At 31.4% G+C, this 23,684-nt stretch overlaps 1 protein-coding gene across 2 annotated transcripts; it reads right to left on the reverse strand.

Annotated features, from left to right (window-relative positions):
* Positions 1 to 2,375: 2,375 nt before the first annotated feature.
* On the reverse strand, positions 2,376 to 23,213 carry LOC132740755 (BLOC-1-related complex subunit 8-like). 2 transcript variants are annotated; one of them, XM_060728726.1, is made up of 7 exons: positions 23,077 to 23,213; positions 15,695 to 15,784; positions 14,757 to 14,869; positions 12,464 to 12,528; positions 8,330 to 8,437; positions 7,206 to 7,389; positions 2,376 to 4,774 (listed from the first exon to the last, which is right to left on the reverse strand). In XM_060728726.1, exons 1-6 carry the CDS (start codon positions 23,123 to 23,125, stop codon positions 7,215 to 7,217), a joined length of 600 nt encoding a protein of 199 aa, XP_060584709.1. In that variant the 5' UTR covers positions 23,126 to 23,213; the 3' UTR covers positions 2,376 to 4,774; positions 7,206 to 7,214. The 2 variants fall into 2 exon arrangements, with proteins under 2 accessions (XP_060584709.1, XP_060584710.1); XM_060728727.1 differs by lacking the exon at positions 7,206 to 7,389.
* Between the last annotated feature and the right edge of the window lie 471 nt (positions 23,214 to 23,684).

Raw genomic sequence — 23,684 nt, forward strand, 5'->3', positions numbered from 1 at the left:
TTTCGCTGCTCTTGTCAAAGCTTATGCCAGAAATAAGATAATTAATAACTCAAGCTTAAGTCACCGTTGTTTGTAGAATAGATATACGATTTTGATATATTTCCGCCATAAGAACAACTGCAATAAAGTTGATTACATACAAAACAAATTGAGCATGGGTAACTTCAATTATCATCATTCTTTTGCATTATATCGTTCAAATTTAAGGCCATTTAGGTGACAATTTTATTTTCTGAAAGCATTTGAATCAGGCGTGTTTCGAAGCAATGATGGCATGGTCATGGTTATGCAAAATATGATACATATACATGTAACTGTTTTAGTATCTTAATGTCTGCTGGTTTAACATTGCAGAAAACAAGATAGCTAAATCAACTTCACCGTCTTATTAAAGCAATTAAGTTTATGTTAGTAAAAGTGTATATTAGTGTGACATGCGCATAGTAAATTACCAAAAACAATAATATCATGCGTACAATTATAGCACACGGCCCAATTTGCCCATAAGTCACGAATTTAGTTATTTTATAATGAATCATATTAAACAATAAAGTTTCCAAATAAACAGGCGTTGCTTTTCTGAACCTATTAAAATAAAGGGATTGCTACAGGCACTAATTTATACACGTTTTAATGATTTTTCATTTGTAATTTCAAATAAAATACCTGTTTTTGCTATTCTTTTTTGCAATAAACAGTGCCTCTTATTATTTTGTTTTTGAAAGTTGTTTTGTTGTTGTTTTTATTGTGTGTGGGCGGGGGGGGTGTGGGAGGGGGGGGGGGAAGTTGTTCTGTTTGTTTCTTGCTTGTTTCTTGTTGTTTTTTTGTTGTTTTTTGTTGTTGTTTTTGCACAAAACTGGTTCAAATATTCTATATCTTAGACTTGTTGAAGTTCTATTAAGCTTATAAAGCCGGGAGAGAATGGCATCTTTTGTAATAGAAAAACTTGGCTAATTTGGTTATCGCGTGCTTTAGAAGCTGTCCTCTTATTATACTTTATAGGCTTGTACTCGTGATAATGCTATTATACGTGAATAGATAGTCCTATTTAATGATCTTTTACGAGTTTATTAAGGAACGCCCATTTTCTACGAGTATTTAGTTTTATCATTATAATTGAGCCGTGTCACGACAAAACCAGCATAATGGTTTTGCGACCAGCATGGATCCAGACCAGCCTGCGCATCCGCGCAGTCTGTTCAGGATCCATGCTGTCCGCTTACCAACTCTATTACAAGTAGAGAAACTGATAGCGAACAGCATGGATCCTGATCAGACTGCGCGAATGCGCTGGCTGGTCTGGATCCATCCTGGTCGCAAACCCATTATGTTGGTTTTGTCGTGACGCGGCTTATATAACATTTCATAGAAAAATTAAAAAAAAAATACAACTGAAATGTGCACAGGTTTTGTTTTTCACAGATAGTACTGTATTCTCCATACATTATAAAAAGTCATATATTGGTCTAGTTGTTCTTTTTAATGAGAAGTGAGACTGAAAACATCATAAGTAACACAAGTACAAAAAAAAGAATGGAAAGGGCTTCAATTTGGAAAAAAAACATGTATACATTGATGATGAATAATTTTTGCAATAAATCTCGGTTTCTTTATTATCCTTTAAGCATATTATAATAGTTCCTCATTAATATCACATCATGTTGTGTTATCGATACGCAAGGAAAAAAGTATGAAAGTATATGAAAAACAGTATGAAAAGGGAGACTATGCTGTTATTATTGTATCGTTTACCATGCAGAGTTGTCTTTCTTGTTCATGCTTACATAACACTGATGTTTTAAATGTTGTTTCTTGTATCAATTTACAAATCCTTAGATGTCTAATTAAACATCACATCATGTTGTATTATCGATACATAAAAACATCGTCTGCAGGAAAAAAAGAACGTAATTGGCAGAGCCCATGTAAAAGGGAGACTACTCTGTTATTACTGAATCATTTGCCGTATAGAGTTGTCTTTCTTGTATATTTCAAAAAGGCCGATGTTTTCGTTTTTAATTTACAAATCTTTCTTATTTTGGTTTTCACTCAGAATGGACCTAAAACCACAGTAGCCAAAAGTACCCAGTTGCTATAGCCTTCGGTTCGGGAATAAATGTCTCGCTAAAAACTACTGTCTCATATATTTTTTTCCAGCAAAATAGTGTAAGGGAAACAACTCTTGCAATATTAATAAGACAAGATATCTTTTGTAAGCTTGACTTAAGGGCTTGTCTGCCTCCATAATAATCTTTCCATAATTGAAATAAAATAAACATAATCATAGACTTGTAACCTAGTTCTGTGAAATAACCAAGGGAGATAATAAACATGTTTACATAACAAGGGAAGACAAAAACACAAGAAGGGGACACAGGCAATATTTAATTATATTGTTTTTTTTACTTTAAATAACATTCATATTCATGTTCATATAAATCATTACACATATACTAACAATAGAATCATACATAATTTTTATATTAAAATAAGAATTTGAGTGATATATTTCCTTGGAAATAAATATCAATCTATTGCACTAGTTGTATACAAAAAAAATCAACATAAAAACCTTACCTTAATAATTAAGATAAATCAGGGTTCGTACAGACATCCAATGCCAAAATTCAATGACTTTTTAAGCACTTTTTAAGCACGTTTTCCCATTTTCAAGCACATTTGTTGCACGTAAATCAACAATCTTCAATCTAATAAAGATAGTTTTTTCGCCAATTTTTGTTGAATACGTATTTTCTGGCCACAATTTTAAGGATGTTATAGAAGAACTACAAAGGGCACAACAAATAAAGATTAGTTCGAAACAACTGCAATTTGTCCACTTACTGTTACTTTGAGCAAACATTTAATTGATTCTGATACTTAATTGTATTTTTTTTTTTATTTTGTTAACTGTTGATTTTTATCGACACTTATGTCATTCAATCATTTTCAAGCACATTTTCAGCAAATTTAAGCATTTTTTAAGCACTTTTCAAGAGAGTAATCAAATTCAAGGACTTTTAAGCACTTTTTTAAATTTTTAAGCACTTTTTAAGACTGTACGAACCCTGTAAATATATATGAAAATTGATGCATGCAGCAAAAGAAATGTTCAACTTTATTAAAGATCCTGTATATTGTTATTAAGGATGTACAACACAAGTGAAATTTCATATATGAATAAAGTAATTCTTCTAAAACAACTTAAAAACATCCAAGGATATGTTAATATATACTGCAAATGTTTATACACATTATAGGTAAGCATTTAAAGATATGCATTCATTTCTTTTTGAAAAAAAAATGGCTGAGACTTTAATAAAAATAAATTTCTATTTACCTCCCTTTATTTTACATGAAATGTAAATTCGGTAAAATATTTTCAAATAATGCTTTTTGGAATTTTACAATATTGATAAGTATTAATTTGAGCATTATATATATGATATAAAACCATATGAAAAATTTAGTAACAGGATCTTTAAACACTTAATCAATTTATTAGATAAATAGATGGCTTTTTCTTGGCTTATCATTGGTTGTATTTAGTTAACATAATTTACATCTCATAGGGATAGTTGAACATGTAGTATGAGAATTACAAATATTTTCAAAATTGCTTTAAAAAAAAATATTGAAAATTTCAAAAAGTGCAAGTGAACATATAAAATCATTCGTTTCCGAGTGAAATATATTGCATATTCACTTATTATACAATCATACTGTTAATTCATTTATCTAACATCGTTTTCTATAGTATTTAAAAAAAGCTTTGAAAAAAGGCCTAGATGATGGCAAATATAGTGCCAAATGAAGCTAAATTTAATGATGTCATGAAAATCTTTTCCATCGTGGTGTTCTCCCTAATGCTATGCTTTTCAACAGTAACCAAAATCCAAAATTTTATATTTCACTCATTTAAATACTTGTATGACAACAGGTCTATTATATAAGTCTCTGATATGACTTATATTTCACTGACATGAGATGAACATTAATATTTCAATAAAAAAACAGACATTAAAAATTATGCTTAATTAAAATCACATTAATTTTAATAATTTTTAAATGAAACCTTCTTATTCTATAATTATAACTGTTTCAAATTACTGAAAAATTATTTTTAACAAATAATTAAACTAAAAATACAATATTAACAAATAAAAAATTAACAATTTCACATTCGGCTATCTACAAATTCATTGCTGTCTCTTTACAGTCTCACTTCTCATCAAAGGTTCAACTATGAACTTTAAAGCTACATGCCTCCAGATAAGTCAAAATATTTCAATAAAATCAAACTTGAGAAAAATGTACTAAGATGTAAAGAAAAATAAAAACTTTCAAGATTCAATTAATATTTTACATAATTATTATGTGTGATTAATGACTGATTTTTCTGTATTTACAACTATATTTCTACTGCTTTACTAACGCAGTAAAGGCTTTTATGCATATTTTCACCACTTTTTTGTATTTTGCGTGGTTTGTTAGTGCTATTGATAATGTGTAAATTGCTTCCTTTGGGTAACTTCATTATATTACGCACTCAAACACATTTTCAAAAGTTTCATGAAAATTAGCATGAATCTGGAGGCGTGCTGCTTTAAACTTTCCTGTTATTATGTTTTATAAATATCCAGTCTCACACACACAAGAGTTGGCATAATAGTTTTTTTGGAATGAGGAAATTTTCTACTGTACCACGGAATCCATTTCTTTATGTGGCTGAGTTTCCTTTCCCGAAAGTGGAGATCTAGAGCTTTCATTTTGACTGAAATAGAGCAAAATAAAAGAGGTTCTTTTAACAAAGAAATAATTCAGAAAGAAAAAGTTGTCACCTTAGTGCAATAACTGATAAAAACATATCTAATTTGGAAGAACTTCTTCCGTAACAGTTGCACTATGGTGATGAAATTAAATTGATTTAGTGTTCTTTAAAGAAACAGCTTGAGGAGTTATATTTTAAATCAAACATTTTTGTCCAAATTATGTTTTACTTTAAAGGCCGATGAAGCTCCTGAAAATGCTATCATTTTTAATACTAAAATACCTTTTTTTTCTTCTTTTTTTTTGTTGTTGTCATATTAGTTTTCAAAGAAATTTTTCAAGTTGTTCATATAGCCGAGCCATCTTTTGCTCCTTGGCGATTAGCATAGTTATAGTGATACAGATTTAGTATAGTTGTGGGGATTTAGATTTTAAACAAGTATTTAGACAAGTATTTTGTATAAAATTCAAGATGCTACTTTGTTTACATTTTTGCTACCTTTATGACTTTTCTAAAAAGAAATCTAAGAAGTATGGATGTCTGAGGCATGATGTGCCTTTAAATAATACTTATAAGAGCCGCGTCACGACAAAACCAACATAATGGGTTTGCGACCAGCATGGATCCAGACCAGCCTGCGCATCCGCGCAGTCTGATCAGGATCAATGCTGTTCGCTATCCGTTTCTCTACTTGTAATAGGGTTGGTAAGCAAACAGCATGGATCCTGATCAGACTACACGGATGCGCAGGCTGGTCTGGATCCATGCTGGTTGCAAACCCATTATGTGGTTTTGTCATGGCACGGCTCATATTAATAGCTTTGAAGTGATGAGTATTTTGTCACAAAACAAAGTCTTCATTCATGTTATCAAGAAACCTCTGTTATACCTTTATTTTCCATTTCATTATAAGTTATAAAGGTTTTTGACAAGTTAATATATAGCCCTATATATAACGGTTTGTCTGCAAATATATAACCTGAAGCCACAAGGTGAGGGTTATATTGCAAACAATCATTTATATATGGCCATATAACCTGTAAGAATTATTTATAATAAATTTATAATACAGCAAGCTTTTTTTTTAAGAGAAAAAAGTGAAATTTGGTCATATATTGACAGCAGCGGTGTATATAAAACTATATCCATTCCACCTGAGTGCCGACCAAGATCGACCAGCACATTTGTCCGGTTTGGTCGTGGTCCTGCACTGTTTCACTATTTAGTCAGTGCTTATTTTGAATTTTCCCTAAAAATCATGAATGGTTTAGGCCAGATAAAAAGATGGACAAGTCTATTTAAGATATTTAGCATGGTAAGGATTAATAAATGCTTATGTTGCCAATTAGACAATGACAAAAAGTTTCACTTTATTATTGCAAGAAGCCGAGCTTATAACTAATAAATGATATTTTCCTGAAAATAGAAATCTGTTTTAGAACACAACACTACAAATTATAATTTTATAACATAATGTCTAAACAGCTTGCATAATGAACATAAAACCTTCAATATAGCTACTCAAAGTCAAACAGAAGTACTAAAATCCTTCCCAAATCAAATCTATCACATTATTTCTTTAGAACATTAACTGCTGTCCTATTCTGAAACTGATGAAACTGCTTAATTGATTTGCTTTAAATTTGGTAATGTCCAATTAAAGTTTAGGGGAAATTAATATCAAAATACAAGAAATGTGCTACAAACAGTAAAGAGTCCGGTATGACAGCTTGGATGTGCAGGCCGGCCTAACTTTATACTGAAAGCAAAGGAAAATCTGTGGGTTCCGGAGGGACAGATATTCCGATCTGAGCCGCAAACATATCTTAGATATTCATTTCTTGCATATTCTACCAGTTTCCATTATATTACTAATTCTTTATAATACCTCAATCAAACAATTTTCCATGGATTCCAAATATTTTCTTACAACAGCGTATGAAAGTACAACTTCACTCAAAACGGCAAAATTACATCACCCCAAGCATGTGGTTTCAGTCTTAAGATACGCCGAAATGACGCCATTTTAAGGCAAATGACGCCATTTTAAGGCAGTTCAAACGATAAAATGTGCTAAAATGGCGCCATTGTATAGCATGAGACTCATCTGATATGCAAGAAAAACACTTTCAGTTCCAGCAAGTAAAGGTCTACTTAGAGTATAATTGAGTCGCGTCATGACAAAACCAACATTTACAACCAGCATGGACCCAGACCAGCCTGCTCATCCACACAGTCTGATCAAGATCCTTGCTGTTTGCTTACAAACCTTATTACAAATAGAGAAACTGATAGCATGGAGCCTAATCAGACTGCACGATACATGCATTCGCAGGCTGGTCTGGATCCATGCTGGATCCATGTTGGTTACACATGGCGCGGCTCATATAGAAAGAAACAACATAATAAAGACCATCACAACATCTATTACTACCAGTAGAATTTATTCTATATGTTCGGACATGACACGACGGACCCTTCCCCTGCGTTTTTCAGAATGTTTGTGCCTGCCGTGAACTGGCGTAGCTGGCCGCTCAAACCCTCCACCTTCAGCATGTAAGTTTATATTAGGTGAGGAAATGGTAGAATACATGCCAGGATTATTCTTAATCTGTTCTCTGAAAAACCCACATTATATATAAGCTGATGTATAAAAATACAGAACATTTAAAATTATTAGAGAGACATGACTCCAGATGGGCAAAATAACTTTACGAAAAAAAATTAAACTTAAAAATAATGATTTTGTAGGCTAAGAAATGTATTTATTTCATGCTTCCCAGTGTTTTATAGTAATATATATCAGATGATTATATTGTGATAAACCACTAGTGAAATTTATAAAATATAATTTTCACTGTAGCCGGACTATATCTGAATGCAGATGAAAGGAGAATCATAACTTAATGGAATAATAGGCAGAAATAAATGCTGTCATGCGTAAATTTTGCTTCTTTAGGAAAAGAAAGTTGATGTCACCATACATCATGTTAAAAATGTAACAAAATAAGAGAAATCTAACAGAACTATATTTCAAAATTGATGATGTGACGTCATGATGTGATGACGTCACAAAGGAGAATATGCGAGGTTACGTGGCAAAATCAGTAAAAAATACTTAAAATCACTTAAAAGCATGAAATAAAAAGAAAATTTATTTCTTTTACATATAAGATTGAAATATATTTCATTCATGAACACCAGCTATTATATTTTCACTCGTGGCTACGCCACTCATGAAAATATTGCATCTGGTGTTCACTGAGTGAAATTATATTTCAATCTTACATGCAAAACAAACAAATATCCTCTATATACGAATTGTATAAAATTGATATTTGTGTGAGTTTGAATATACATTGTTGCACGATTCAAATACAGTGGGCCAAAAGAGAATGAAAGGAGTTTCAAATGGTACCAAAAATAGTTCTAAATTAAGCAATTTTACAGCGCAAAATTTCCAAAACTGACTTCGGTACTTTTTCCCAAATCAGCTAGGAAAAGGCCAGATATAGGGGAAACTCAGGTACAGATTAACAATACATGCACAGAGCTTACCTTCGGTTTTGTTCATAGTCTATCTGCTGTTTTAGAAACATGGAATTCTTCAGTAGGTCTTGAATATTTGTGAAATGGCTTGAACTTTTATGCATTTCATGAACAGCACTGTAAAATTCAGAGATAGAAATACAAAAATGAGTGTAGGTTAAAAGCTGCATGCCTCCTAATGAGCCTTAATATTTCACGAAAATCAACCTTGAGAAAAAATGTACCATGATTCTAAGAAAAGGAAAAAGATTCAAGTAAAAATTTAGATGTTATGTGCAATTTATGGCTGATTTTGAAATATTTATCACCATATTTCTACTGAGTGACTAATGCAGTAAGGGCTACTTTCACATATTTTTACCCCTTTTTAGTAATTTACGTGGAGTATAAGAGTCGTTTGCAATGTGTAAATTACTTTCTTTGTAATGAATCTACACATGTAACTTTCTATTTATCATATATCTCAAATTAAAACCTGTTTTCAGTTAAAACAAATATCACTTTTTCTGTTGTTGTGCCCCCACTTTAGTGGCGGGCATTTAGATATACCCTTGTCCTTCCGTCCATCCATCCGTCCGTCCGTTCACTTTTGTGTCACACGTAACTCAAAAAGTATTTGACCTAGAGTCATGAAACTTTACAGGAATGTTGATCAGCATGTGTAGTTGTGCACCTGGGTATTTTCGTCTGGATATTTTTAGTATTTTTAGAGTTATTGCCCTTGACTTAGTAAAATTTTGCAATTTTCAACTTGTGTCGCATGTAACTCAAAAAGTATTTGACCTAGAGTCATGAAACTTTACAGGAATGTTGATCAGCATGTGCAGTTGTGCACCTGGGTATTTTCGTCTGGATATTTTTAGTATTTTTTGAGTTATTGCCCTTGACTTAGTAAAATTTTGCAATTTTCAACTTGTGTCGCATGTAACTCAAAAAGTATTTGACCTAGAGTCATGAAACTTTACAGGAATGTTGATCAGCATTTGTAGTTGTGCACCTGGGTATTTTCGTCTGGATATTTTTAGTATTTTTAGAGTTATTGCCCTTGACTTAGTAAAATTTTGCAATTTTCAACTTGTGTCGCATGTAACTCAAATAGGATTTGACCTAGAGTCATGAAACTTTACAGGAATATTGATCAGCATGTGTAGTTGTGCACCTGGGTATTATTGTCTGCATTTATTTAGTACTTTGAGAGTTATTGCCCTTGACTTAGAATTTTTTTGCAATTTTCAACATGTGTCGCATGTAAATCAAAAAGGATTTGACATAGTCATTAAACCTTACGGGAAGGTTGCTCAGCATATTTAGTTTTGCACCTGGGGTTTCGCTTGTGGATTTATCCAGTATTTGTAGAGTTATTTCCCTTGACTTAGTAAAAACTGTTTCATTATGTTGTTATTTGTTCCTTGAGTGCTTGAGTTAGAATCAACCAACTTTACAGGAATAATGATCAACATCACTAAAATACAGGAATAATGATTCACATCACTGTGAAGCTATGCACCTGGGATTTTGCATGTGGATTTTTTTCAGTTTTGTTAGAGTTATTGCCCTTGACTTACAGTAGTATAAATTTGCAATTTTCAACTTGTTCATGCATAGCTCAAAAAGTATTTCACTTGTAGGCCTGAAAGTTTTCAAGAATGTTGGTCAGCATGTGTACTTATGCACCTTGGGGTTTGCTTGTGGATTTATTCAGTATTTGTAAAGTTCTTGCCCTGTACTTTAGTAAAAGATTTTTAGTTTTCAAAAAATATTTGACCTAGAGTCATAAGATTGACAGAACAGTGGCGCGGTGGGGGCACCCGTGTCCTATGGACACATTTCTAGTTCACTTATAGGTTACGCTGACATTTATCACGTCTTTATGCTATGTTACTCCCAAGTTTGATTATGAGACATTGCCTGACCAGACGGACAAACAACATACCAAAACATAGATAAACAGCCTCCTCAGTTTCAATGCATTAAAATTACTTTAGTTTAGTCGTAATCTCCTGCTTGGTCAAAGAAAGCAACTGGTTGACAAAAATATTAGATAGAAACACCTGAGTCAAAGGTTATAAAGAATTTTTCTAAACTTCGGATCTCAGGTATTTGAAGGGTCAAAAACCAGCACAGAATGTATAATGGACAATAAAAATCTTGAGGTTCTAGACAGAACCAAACCTTTGAGTTATAAAACTTTTTTCCGAGTTCAGTCTGAAATCTCTGGATTTTCATTGGTAAGTGTATATTCTGAGCTGATTTCTGGCCAATCAAATACGGGATATCGGAGTTTAAGCATAGTCAGTTTCTTTATGGCCTTTGACCCAGACCTTAAAGGTACATTACGGCTCAGAAACGAATTAAATATTTCCTTATGTAAAAAGGGGAAATATGAGTTTTATAACATTTAGTTAATGGTTTAAGAGCATTGATAGTTGCGTATCACCTGAAGAAAGTAGGGCTGAATATGAAATTATTCTTTATAAAAGTAGCAAATGCGAACAAAGTAGTTGACTTCCATGCAAAACACTAAAACACTTTAGGTGTACTTATTGTCAAAAAGCAAAAGAAGAAAAAGATGGCTTAGGTAATTGGCCAATGAGTTACTGTTTGGAAAATTTAAACTGGACATAAAAAAAATTAAAAGCTTTCGAAAAAAAACCAACTAGAAATGTGTCCATAGGACACGGGTGCCCCACCGTGCCACTTTTCTGTCAATCTTATGACTCTAGGTCAAATATTTTTCCAAAACGAAAAATCTTTTACCAAGTAAAGGGCAAGAAATTTACAAATACTGAATAAATCCACAAGCAAACCCCAATGTGCATAAGTACACATGCTGACCAACATTCTTGTAAACTTTCAGGCCTACAAGTGAAATACTTTTTGAGCTATGCATGAACAAGTTGAAAATTTTATACTACTGTAAGTCAAGGGCAATAAATCTATCAAAACTGAAAAATATCCACAAGCGAAACCTAAATATGCTGAGCAACCTTCCCGTAAGGTTTAATGACTCTATGTCAAATCCTTTTTGAGTTACATGCGACACAAGTTGAAAATTGCAAAAAAAAATCCAAGTCAAGGGCAATAACTCTAAAAATACTAAATAAATCCAGAAGAAAATACCCAGGTGCACAACTACACATGCTGATCAATATTCATGTAAAGTTTCAGAACTCTATGTCAAATCCTTTTTGAGTTACATGTGACACAAGTTGAAAATTGCAAAATTTTACTAAGTCAAGGGCAAAAACTCTAAATATACTAAATAAATCTAGACGAAAATACTCAAGTGCACAACAACACATGCTGATCAACATTCCTATAAAGTTTCATGACTCTAGGTCAAATACTTTTTGAGTTACACGTGACACAAGTTGAAAATTGCATACTTTTACTAAGTCAAGGGCAATAAATCTTAAAATACTAAAAATATCAAGACGAAAATACCCAGGTGCACAACTACACATGCTGATCAACATTCCTGTGAAGTTTCATGACTCTAGGTCAAATACTTTTTGAGTTACATGCGACACAACTTGAAAAATGCAAAATTTTACTAAGTCAAGGGCAATAACTCTAAAAATACTAAAAATATCCAGACGAAAATACCCAGGTGCACAACATCACATGCTGATCAACATTCCTGTAAAGTTTCATGACTCTAGATCAAATACTTTTTGAGTTAACTGCGAGACAAGTTGAAAATTGCAAAATTTTACTAAGTCAAGGGCAATTACTTTAAAAATATTAAAAATATCCACACGAAAATACCACGGTGCACAACTACACATGCTGATCAACATTCCTGTAAAGTTTCATGACTCTAGATCAAATAATTTTTGAGTTATCTGCGACACAAGTTGAAAATTGCAAAATTTTACTAAGTCAAGGGCAATTACTTTAAAAATACTAAAAATATCCACACGAAAATACCACGGTGCACAACTACACATGCTGATCAACATTCCTGTAAAGGTTCATGACTCTAGGTCAAATACTTTTTGAGTTACGTGCATCACAAAAGAGAACGGACGGAAGGATGGACGGACGGACAAGGGTAAATCTAAATGCCCGCCACTAAAGTGGGGACACAATAAAAGCATTCCCAAGGCATAATGGGCCTTTAATTATAATACTAGAACTTACTTTGCAGCGTATTCAGCATCGAATGAGGCCCCCTGTACTTTCAGCTGTAAATCTTGTACCTCATGCTAGAAAAAGATGATGCTACATTAGTACATTTTATTATTCATAAAAAAAAGAAGAAGAAAACAAATATGTCTTCCTGACATTTATTACATTTTAATAAAATGATAAAATTTAAGAAATAGTACTCAGCACTGAAGGCAATCTGATTAAAATCAGCTCTAAATAACGCACTGCTTTTAGATCTAACAGTGGCCATACATGTATACTAAATCATTCCCGTTTACCTTTCACACAGCCAATTGTCGGTCAGATTTCATAATTTTGAAAGCATTTTGGTTTCTTATTATTAACCCTGGGAAAACCAATACTGAGTAGGTAATTTTCACAATTTCAAGAACAAACATGATGTTGTCCATAAAGCCAACATGTAAACTGACAATCTTGCCCAATAAAAATGGACTCTATTATTTCAAATTAATTTGTTAAAAATTACTCAAGACATTTTGTTTTCTAACAAAAAATCAACAATTTGTTTAACTCCCATGGATAATGGTATTTTGATACTTCTAATGCCTATGTAAAAACTGGTTTGATTGCATGGCTTAATATAGCTTTCTCGGGAAATCCGAATATAAAGAAGGCAAAACATATACAGTAGTCATCTGAGATCTACATAAAAATAATAAGAACACATGTGTTGTAGATCTGAATTTTAGTCAGATTGCACCGAAGGCCTCCAACCAGTAAAGTCACCAATCAGTCAGCCAAAAAGTATCAAATGGACCAAAGGCAAGGTCACTAATAAATCCTCCATGTAAGAGGTCTCAAGTACTAAATATGTACTATTTTTTATATTATACCACATGTTACTAAAACAATATGGTAGGAGTTATACAGGGAAAGATATCTTTACTGCTTGAACAACATTTAACATATAATGTACCAAAAACTTTTAGCAGTTAAGATTTTTGTAAAAACGTTCTGCATGGTCTCACACCACTTAATCTAAGATTACATTTTGTTTGTATTTTTTTTTTTTTCAGTTTTATGTCATTCTAACACAGAAAATGTCATGTCTTGACCAGCTTAGCTGATGTAGGAAGTTCTCAGATGTCTTCTCTTGCATTAATTCAGGCAGAAACGGGCATCTAAGTAGACCCATCAACATTCCAATCATACTATTAGTACCCGCTTATCAGTCCCTGTAAGTTTTTTTTTGTCAAACCTCACACATCATATCATTTAAAAATTCTGTGATACTCTGATATAAGCAAAGTTAGAATGCAATTATATAATATGTAAAATATTATTACTTAGTAAAACCATCCTGCTTACACAAAATTAAAAAGTACCAGAAAAATTACAAGTCTAAAACACAAAATTGAGAAGTACCAGAAAAATTACAAGTCTTAAACACAAAATTGAAAAGTACCAGAAAAATTACAAGTCTAAAACACAAAATTGAAAAGTACCAGAAAAATTACAAGTCTAAAACACAAAATTGAAAAGTACCAGAAAAATTACAAGTCTAAAACACAAAATTGAAAAGTACCGGAAAAATATCTACTAAATTCTAATCCAATTTTACACTTGCATAAATATTCAAATCAAAATTTTGGTAATTTCTTTATTCTCATACAATCATGTACATGTACATTCTGGAGGCCAAGGAATTTCCTTTTTTTGTATTTATCTGAACTGCACTAAGACGTGACGTGACAAGGCGGAAATGTGATACTATTTAAGTAAATGTTCATGTATTGCCCTCGAAATATTCCAAAATATTTATTTCAAACAAGGGCATGCTCATTAATTTCTGTTTTAATTTTCTGAATTAACCATTTTTAGAATTGGCAAGAAATATATAAAATCTGCTATTTTAAAGCTGCATGCCTCCCGATGAGCCAAAATATTTCAATAAAATCAAACATGAGAAAAATGTACAAAGATTTTAGAAAAAGTAAAATATTATAGCTTCAAGTAATTATTGACATGTTATGTGCATTTAATGTCTGGTTTTTCAGTATTTATATCTATATTTTTCTACTGCCTTTTAATGCAGTAAGTTGTATTTTTGCATATTTTGACCTCTTTTTGGTAATCAACGTGGATTGTAAGTGCCATTGATAATGTACAAATTGCTTCCCTTTGGTTACTTCAAACAATCTTATACTTTAAAATTAATTTTCAAATTTTTCATAAAAATCAGCATTAATCTGGAGGTGTGCTGCTTTAAAAGGCCACACCCTTTGCCCACACCTCTTGTAAAATCTGAATGTCACAAGTTTACCTTTGTCTCAGCTAACTGTGGAAGACATTTTCTCACATGCTCCTGTATTCTGAAGAAAGCCAAGGAAGGTTCATTGGCTATAATATTCATACTTTCAGATAACTTCTCTGTCACTGAAAAATATCAAAATACATTTTTTATTTTCTTATTTAACATTTTGACTTACCATTTCATAATCAACAGAAAAATTTTCAAAAAACAGGTGCTGTCAGTAGCAAAGTATGATCAACTATTCTAAGTGCTCAATAGTTAAAAATAAAGCCTGGATAATGTAGAATTTTTAAGTTCAAAAAGGGACATAATTATGTCAAAATCAATACAGTTAGAGTAATGACAGTGACCTCCCATTATGCTCTCAAGTAAGTGTGTGTAATTTGAACTCATTCCCTTCCATATTTATGGCAATACTAACTTACATGCAAAAACTTAACCAAAAGAGTGACACTAATGCAGGTGGGGGGTGTGAGTACAATAGTTCTTCCTATATATTGATAATTCTTCAATCTGTCGACCTACATTTTTGTAAAATCTCACTAATTTTAGACGGTAGCATTTTCAGTATAGTAGAACTGAAAATGTTGGAGCTTGAATAAATATAGTATACATAATTCCTCACCATAGTGCAGTAACAAATTTAATTCCCTATTATATTGTATAAGGAGTTAACTTATTACTGCACTAAAGTGACAATATAAACTAGATACAGGTTTACATATTACATAACAGCTAACAAAAAGGAAGCTATGATGAGAATGTAAAGTCACTTAATACACCAATAATTGCACACACATTATTATTCTAGACCTACATCAAATGGAGCACTTACCTTAAAAAATTACTTCCAGTCCCATTATGTCAAAAAACATCAGTGGAGTGAGTCCCTTCAATAAATGAGAACCTTATACAATTATAATATACAAATATAATTCATGTCTAACCTTTCTTAGTTTTAGCCTCCAGCTCTAGATCAGGATTTGCCTCTTTAAACATTTGTACCTGTGCCAATCTGTTATACCTACTGTCACCACCTGCAATTAAAATAACTACCCATATATTTTACTATTATAAGAACCAGGGATAATCCTGAATGGATGGGTGGGACCTACAAAAGAGAAAAGACACTAGGTAGTCAAAATATATGGACATGCCAAAGTTAGATTCTGAGATATGTTTGTTTTTAGTTAGAATCTGGCTTCTGGAGGGGAGATATTGTCCTTACACAAAATAGCACATTAACTCAATATCTCAACACATAGTTCAATTAGTTGGACTAGAGAAGATGTACAAATTATGTAAAGACTCATTTCCTCACCTTATCTTACACACTTCAGCTTTTGTGTGGCTCATTCTAACTTTTTATACTAGTTACTAGGAGTTGAGATTTTTCGGGTGTGAGCAATACAAGTGTGATTCTCAAAAACACGCTTTGTATATTTGAATATTTTGACTGTGGGATGCATGATACAGTGCAACATTGTAGTTACAGGTTACCGTTTAAGCAAATGTGTTTGAGTGTTGTCCTTGTAATGCTGAAGTCCCGATTCAAATTCCTGTCAAGGCCATCTGGATAATTATTCCAAATATATATTTTTTTTTAATAATTTTCTTTTTCTCAAGACTAATTAATCATTTAACCAACAAATCATTATCAAAATAAGTATAATATATAAACATACTTGTATTATATTCATTAATGGCATTTGCGTCATAATTAAATTACAACAAATATTTATCATGATAAAAACACTTTTATTATAATATATAAATATGAACCATGTCTTATTTGCCTTTAATTACTATATAATAATAATATTAGATTGAGGAAACCACTTTTGCATCTCTTCATAAATTAAGTTTGCCAAACCCCTAGTTTGACGAAACCACCATAATTCAGTGAGCAAACAGGACGTTTCGGCCCCAAACCAAATCGGCCCCAGTAGAAAAATCGGCCCCTGGACGTTTCGGCCCTTCTCCGCGAGACGTTTCGGCCCTACTATATAGTACAGACAATTAATTAAATTAATTTTACAACAATTGATTTAATTACAATTAAACAATTATGAACCTTTAATTCTTTAAATAATTATTTATTATCTTTTGATATTTTGAACCATTTAGATATACGTTAATGTTTTTAAAGGTGTAACAAACAATAAAGGCAGGTTAAAACTTCAAAAGATTTAACAAGAGCCACCGCCGGGCGGGGGCAACGCTCGACTTTTTACTTTTTCTAAACGCAAACATAGAAAGGTTTGAACATATATTAACGTTTCCTTTTTATAAATTTAGTTTGTCTGTCTTGTCACATTAGTTTTCTTTATATATTTTGTATATATATGAATAGAAACATTAAGCATATTTCTAAAAATAGCAACAGTACGCAATTTCTTAAAATAGCAACATGACGCAATTTTTCAATATAGAAAAAATGACGCAATTTCTAAAAATACAAAAAATGACATAATTTCTAAAAATAAAAAAGTGATGCAATTTCTAAAAATAGCAACAATGATGCAATTTCTAAAAATAGAAAAATTGACGCAATTTCTAAAAATAGAAAAAATGAAGCAATTTCTAAAAAAAGAAAAAAATGACGCAATTTCTAGATATACTAAAATAGAAATTATGACGCAATATCTAAAAATAGAAATTATGACGCAATTTCTAAAAGTAGAAAAAATGACGCAATTTCTAAAAATAGCACCAATGACGCAATTTCTAAAAATAGAAATTATGACGCAATTTCTAAAAATAGAAATTATGACGCAATTTCTAAAAAATGACGCAATTTCTAAAAATAGCACCAATGACGCAATTTCTAAAAATAGAAAAAATGACGCAATTTCTAAAAATAGAAAAAATGACGCAATTTCTAAAAATAGCACCAATGACGCAATTTCTAAAAATAGAAAAAATGACGCAATTTCTAAAAATAGCACCAATGACGCAATTTCTAAAAATAGAAATTATGACGCAATTTCTAAAAATAGAAATTATGACGCAATTTCTAAAAATAGAAAAAATGACACAATCTCTAAAATTAGAAACAATGACGCATTTTCTAAAAATAGCAACAATGACGCAAATTCTAAAAATAGCAACAATGACACAATTTCTAAAAACAGAAATTATGACGCAATTTCTAAAAATAGCAAAAATGATGCAATCTCTAAAAATACTAAAAATAGAAATTATGACGCAATTTCTAAAAATAGAAAAAAATGATGCAATATCTAAAAAATAGCACCAATGACGCAATTTCTAAAAATAGAAATTACGACGCAATTTATAAAAATAGAAATTATGACACAGTTTCTAAAAAATAGCACCAATGATGCAATTTCTAAAAATAGAAATTATGACGCAATTTCTAAAAATAGAAAAAATGATGCAATCTCTAAAAATACTAAAAATAGAAATTATGACGCAATTTCTAAAAATAGAAAAAATGACGCAATATCTAAAAATAGCACCAATGACGCAATTTCTAAAAATAGAAATTATGACGCAATTTCTAAAAATAGAAATTATGACACAATTTCTAAAAATAGAAAAAATGATGCAATCTCTAAAAATACTAAAAATAGAAATTATGACGCAATATCTAAAAATAGAAAAAAATGATGCAATTTCTAAAAATAGAAATTATGATGCAATTTCTAAAAATAGAAAAAATGATGCAATCTCTAAAAATAGAAACAATGACGCATTTCTATAAAAAAACCAAAAAAACAATGACCCAATTTCTCTAAATAGAAACAATGACGCAATTCTATAAATAAAACAATGACGCAATTCTATAAATAGAAACAATGACACAATTTTAGTTATTGTTGTTGTTGTTGTAAATATATATATATAGACACACACACACCAATAAATATTTAAATATGGTCATTTACTGCACAAATCTGAGAAAATTCAGTAATTTAACCTTCAAGGTCAAGGTCATTTAAGAGCCCAAGCAAAGTTGGGTTTGATAAACAACAAGGTCTGGTCCTTAAGAATGTTCTCTAATAATATGAAGTTGATCCCTTCAATAATAGCAAAGTTACAGTCAGTGACCGCCAAAACAATGAAAATTTCAATAATTTGACCTTCAAAGACAATGTCATTAATGTGTGAAGGTCAAGGTCTTCCGGTATATCTTTAACAGTAATCTTTGAAGATTATTATGTTCAAGTTTCAGGACAATCCATTCAAAAATAACAAACTTACAGCCAATAAAAGCCAAAAAAATGAAAATTTCAATAATTTGACCTTCAAAGTCAAGGTCATTTATGAGTGAAGGTCAAGGTCTGGCTGGTTATTTTTAAGGGATATCCTTAAAGATTATTATGTTCAAGTTTTGAAGACAATCCATTCAAAAATAACAAAGTTACAGCCAATAACAGCATGAACAAGCAAAAATTGGACTTTTAACCTTGAAGGTCAAGGTCATTTATGGATGAAGGTCAAGGTTAGTGTGGTCTACTGAAAGGTCTTGTCCCAAGGGTTGTTGTGGCCAAGTATGAAGACAATACACAAAGAAATAAAAAAGTTATGATCCAGGTACAAGTTTTCGGACGGCAACGGCAACGGCAACGGCAACGCCGACCTGACTGTAGCAATACCTCTATTTTTTTTTAGAAACAATGACGCAATTCTATAAATAGAAACAATGACGCAATTCTATAAATAGAAACAATGACACAATTTTAGTTATTGTTGTTGTTGTTGTAAATATATATATATAGACACACACACACCAATAAATATTTAAATATGGTCATTTACTGCACAAATCTGAGAAAATTCAGTAATTTAACCTTCAAGGTCAAGGTCATTTAAGAGCCCAAGCAAAGTTGGGTTTGATAAACAACAAGGTCTGGTCCTTAAGAATGTTCTCTAATAATATGAAGTTGATCCCTTCAATAATAGCAAAGTTACAGTCAGTGACCGCCAAAACAATGAAAATTTCAATAATTTGACCTTCAAAGACAATGTCATTAATGTGTGAAGGTCAAGGTCTTCCGGTATATCTTTAACAGTAATCTTTGAAGATTATTATGTTCAAGTTTCAGGACAATCCATTCAAAAATAACAAACTTACAGCCAATAAAAGCCAAAAAAAATGAAAATTTCAATAATTTGACCTTCAAAGTCAAGGTCATTTATGAGTGAAGGTCAAGGTCTGGCTGGTTATTTTTAAGGATATCCTTAAAGATTATTACGTTCAAGTTTGAAGACAATCCATTCAAAAATAACAAAGTTACAGCCAATAACAGCATGAACAAGCAAAAATTGGACTTTTAACCTTGAAGGTCAAGGTCATTTATGGATGAAGGTCAAGGTTAGTGTGGTCTACTTAAAGGTCTTGTCCCAAGGGTTGTTGTGGCCAAGTATGAAGACAATACACAAAGAAATAAAAAAGTTATGATCCAGGTACAAGTTTTCGGACGGCAACGGCAACGGCAACGGCAACGCCGACCTGACTGTAGCAATACCTCTATTTTTTTTTCAAAAAAAAAAGTCGAGCTAAAAAACGGTTTGCTATAATCTCCTGATAATATTTTTAATTATTATTGTTATTAGATAATGATAGATGCTAGATGTTATAAAAGTGATTGAAAGACTGAAACCAAATCATAAATGTACCTGCTATATATTTATTAATTAGTTTAATCAAACAATGTTGACAGTGACAAAAGAATTATAGATATTATGGCTTCTGTTTTCTTTTCATTGTAAAATTACATGACCGGATATTTCGATTTTCACGTGCATGAACAACTAACTTTCCTTACCTGATAATTAAATGTGTTAGATTTTTCAATATCAAGGAAATAATAACGAGTAGCTATTTATTATAATTTATAAATGAGATATACATAAACATTGAAGTTAACATTAAATGCAACAAGTATCTAAGCGTTGATGGTTTTGGTAAAGATTTAATCTTTTACGTAAAATATATAAGACGTATCGTAAATCTTTCAAGGTACTTGGAAATTGGCGTTCCACTTCATGAAAATTGTCATTTATGATTATTATAAATATAAAAATTAATTATAATGGTTTCAAACACAGTACTTATTCTGGGGCCGATTTGGTAAAGGGCCGAAACGTTTGGGGCCGAAACGTCTTGGGTAATTTGGGGCCGATACGTCTTGGGGCCGAAACGTCTCGAAATCTTCAGTGACAACAGGGATCCATTCTAGGGCCTCTTATTTTTAACATCTTTATTAACGACATCTTTTACTTTATTAAATTAGCCACTGTGTACAATTATGCTGATGACAACACATTATCTTACTGTGATACCAATATTGACTCTTTACAATCTATACTGGAAAATGAAAGTTTATCTATGATAAAATGGTTTGATAATAATCTAATGCAAGCCAATCCGGACAAATTTCAGGCAATTTGTATTGGAAAACAAACAACTAGTAAATTAACCTCTTTTTGTCTTAATAGTACAGAAATTGTCTGTGAAAAAAGCGTGAAACTTCTTGGTGTTGAAATAGACTCTTTACTAAATTTTGACTTACATGTATCTAACATTTGCAAAAAGGCTGCAAAACAAATCAACATTCTTGCTAGACTGAGTAAATTCTTAAATCAAAATACTAGATTGTTAATCTACAAATCCTTTGTTCGTTCAAATTTTAACTATTGTCCTTTAGTTTGGCATTTTTGTAGTAAACAAAATACTGAAAAACTTGAAAAGTTACAACATAGATCATTGAAGATAGTTTTTGAGGATTACAGCTCATCATATGAATTTCTTTTAAGTAAAGCTAATATGCCAACTTTACATATCAGTAGATTAAGACAATTAGCTATTGAAGTTTTTAAATGTTTGCAAAATATATCACCAAAATATGTTCAAGAACTAATTAAAGTAAATTCCTCTTATTACTCTTTTAGAAATAACAACACACTTGAAGTTCCTAGAGTAAATACAGAGACTTATGGTAAGAAAAGCTTTCGCTATGAGGCCACCCAGGTCTGGAATAGCCTCCCGAATGAACTAAGAACAGAAACTGATTACGGTGAATTTCGGAGGCTTATCCAAACCTGGAGTGGCTTCAAATGCAAATGTTCTATGTGTGCCTAAGTGTTATGTTTTTTGTTGAGTTTTGAAATGTGAATCAAATGAATATGCATGCTTCTTTTGTTTCTTCTTTTGTTTTTCCTGTATTTCTGTCTGCCATAGAGTAATGCTGTATAAGACCTGTTTTATCATGTAATGCTTTTCATGTGCTTCTTGTGTGTATATTTGTATAGTCATTTGTCAGTGCATGTTAGTGTTTGTATATGTGACAGCTGCTGATCAGCTTTTCATATATCCCATAAAGGGGACAATAGCTTCTTTAAGTCTATTTTTACCTTTTTATTTCTACTTTTATTTTATTTTTGTTCTAATTAATTAAGTAATTAACTTAGACCATGAATTTATCTAGGCCAACTCAGATCAGCATCTGTTACACAAACATTTCAACATTTTAAGTTTTATTATTATGATACTTGTACATGTTTTAGTTACACCCATAGTTTCATGACTGAGTACATATCAGATGCTGCTACTGATATGTGCTCAAGCATCATACTGGAAATTAGGTTAACTATATTTAAATAAAATAAAATTGAATCATTTACTTTAATTTATTTTAAAAATTTAAATTTTTAAAAAATTCTAATCCTTTTTCTGATTTTAGGGTTGTGTACATAAATAGAACTCTTGTATGATGTAATTTTATGTGATGTTTGATTGTAATGTATATTTGCTTTAATCATTTAATGCTTTCTTACCCATATTTATATGTGCTGATAAATCTTAACTGTTTTACAGAGTCTTTCATAAATGTACATTGATCTTCTTAATACTTTTATATATTTTCTTTTATACAGATTGTTTGTTTGAATTGTTATAGGATAATAAGTTTTGTCGGAAAATAGCTTATATAGCTAATGTTTATATGTTTTTATGAAACCGACTTTAAATAAAGATTATCTTATCTTATCTTATCTTATCTTATCTTAACACGGCTATTATCAAGGTCTGAATGAAAAGAAATTTTCTGCTTTAAAATACATGTTTACAATTGATTAGTTCATTATGATGATAGGTGTTTAAGCCAGATTCACATAATTTAAACAATCATAAATCAAGGCATATGTGTATTCCCTATACTATGTATGTAAACCGAAGTTTAACTTACAGTAATGTCCGAAAATAATATTATCCGGACACCCTTCACTTGAAACACTGTTTAAAACCACATTAATAGATACCAAAAATGAAATATTTGCATTCGTATAAAGTGTACTTTACCTTGCATTCTCGGTTGAGGTTCTGTTACATAACTAAACGCATTTTCCATTTAACTAAAATTGAAAACAAGAGGTTTTTTAACATCTAAAAATATTTAAAGGGCTAAACACTGCTAAATACCCTATACAGGTGTAACACCACTAAATATTTTTCCTGTTAAACCGGTCTTATTTGAGAGACCGGTGTGTATCAAAGGGACCCGGCACAGTGTTGGGATAGTGTAAAAAATGTAATTCTAGAAAAAAAAATTATACTTTATATACAATATATATTTTTTTTAAAAATTACTCTTTTACACTATCCCAACACTGTGCTGGGTCCCTGTGGTTTTCTGGCCTTCAAACGCCCGGAGGGCAGTATTCTGGATTACCTGCCCTTTTCTCTCCGTTCAATAAATATAAACTGTACGACGGGAACCAGACTAGGAGCGCAGTACTTGTCTTGACACGGCCAAAAATATTCCCGCAATCAGAATTTGAGCCTGCTATAATGCCTTATAGATCAACACTATACGTGCTTAGTGTCAAACTTTATTTGTCATCCAATGAAAACGCTGTATTTTTTAAAAATCCTGTGCGTTAATTTCTTATAGAAGAACAGAAGTCGAT

This window comes from Ruditapes philippinarum, unplaced genomic scaffold (genome assembly GCF_026571515.1).
Source record: "Ruditapes philippinarum isolate M1 unplaced genomic scaffold, ASM2657151v2 ctg8196_1_1_1_1, whole genome shotgun sequence".
NCBI classification, from domain to species: Eukaryota; Metazoa; Mollusca; class Bivalvia; order Venerida; family Veneridae; genus Ruditapes; species Ruditapes philippinarum.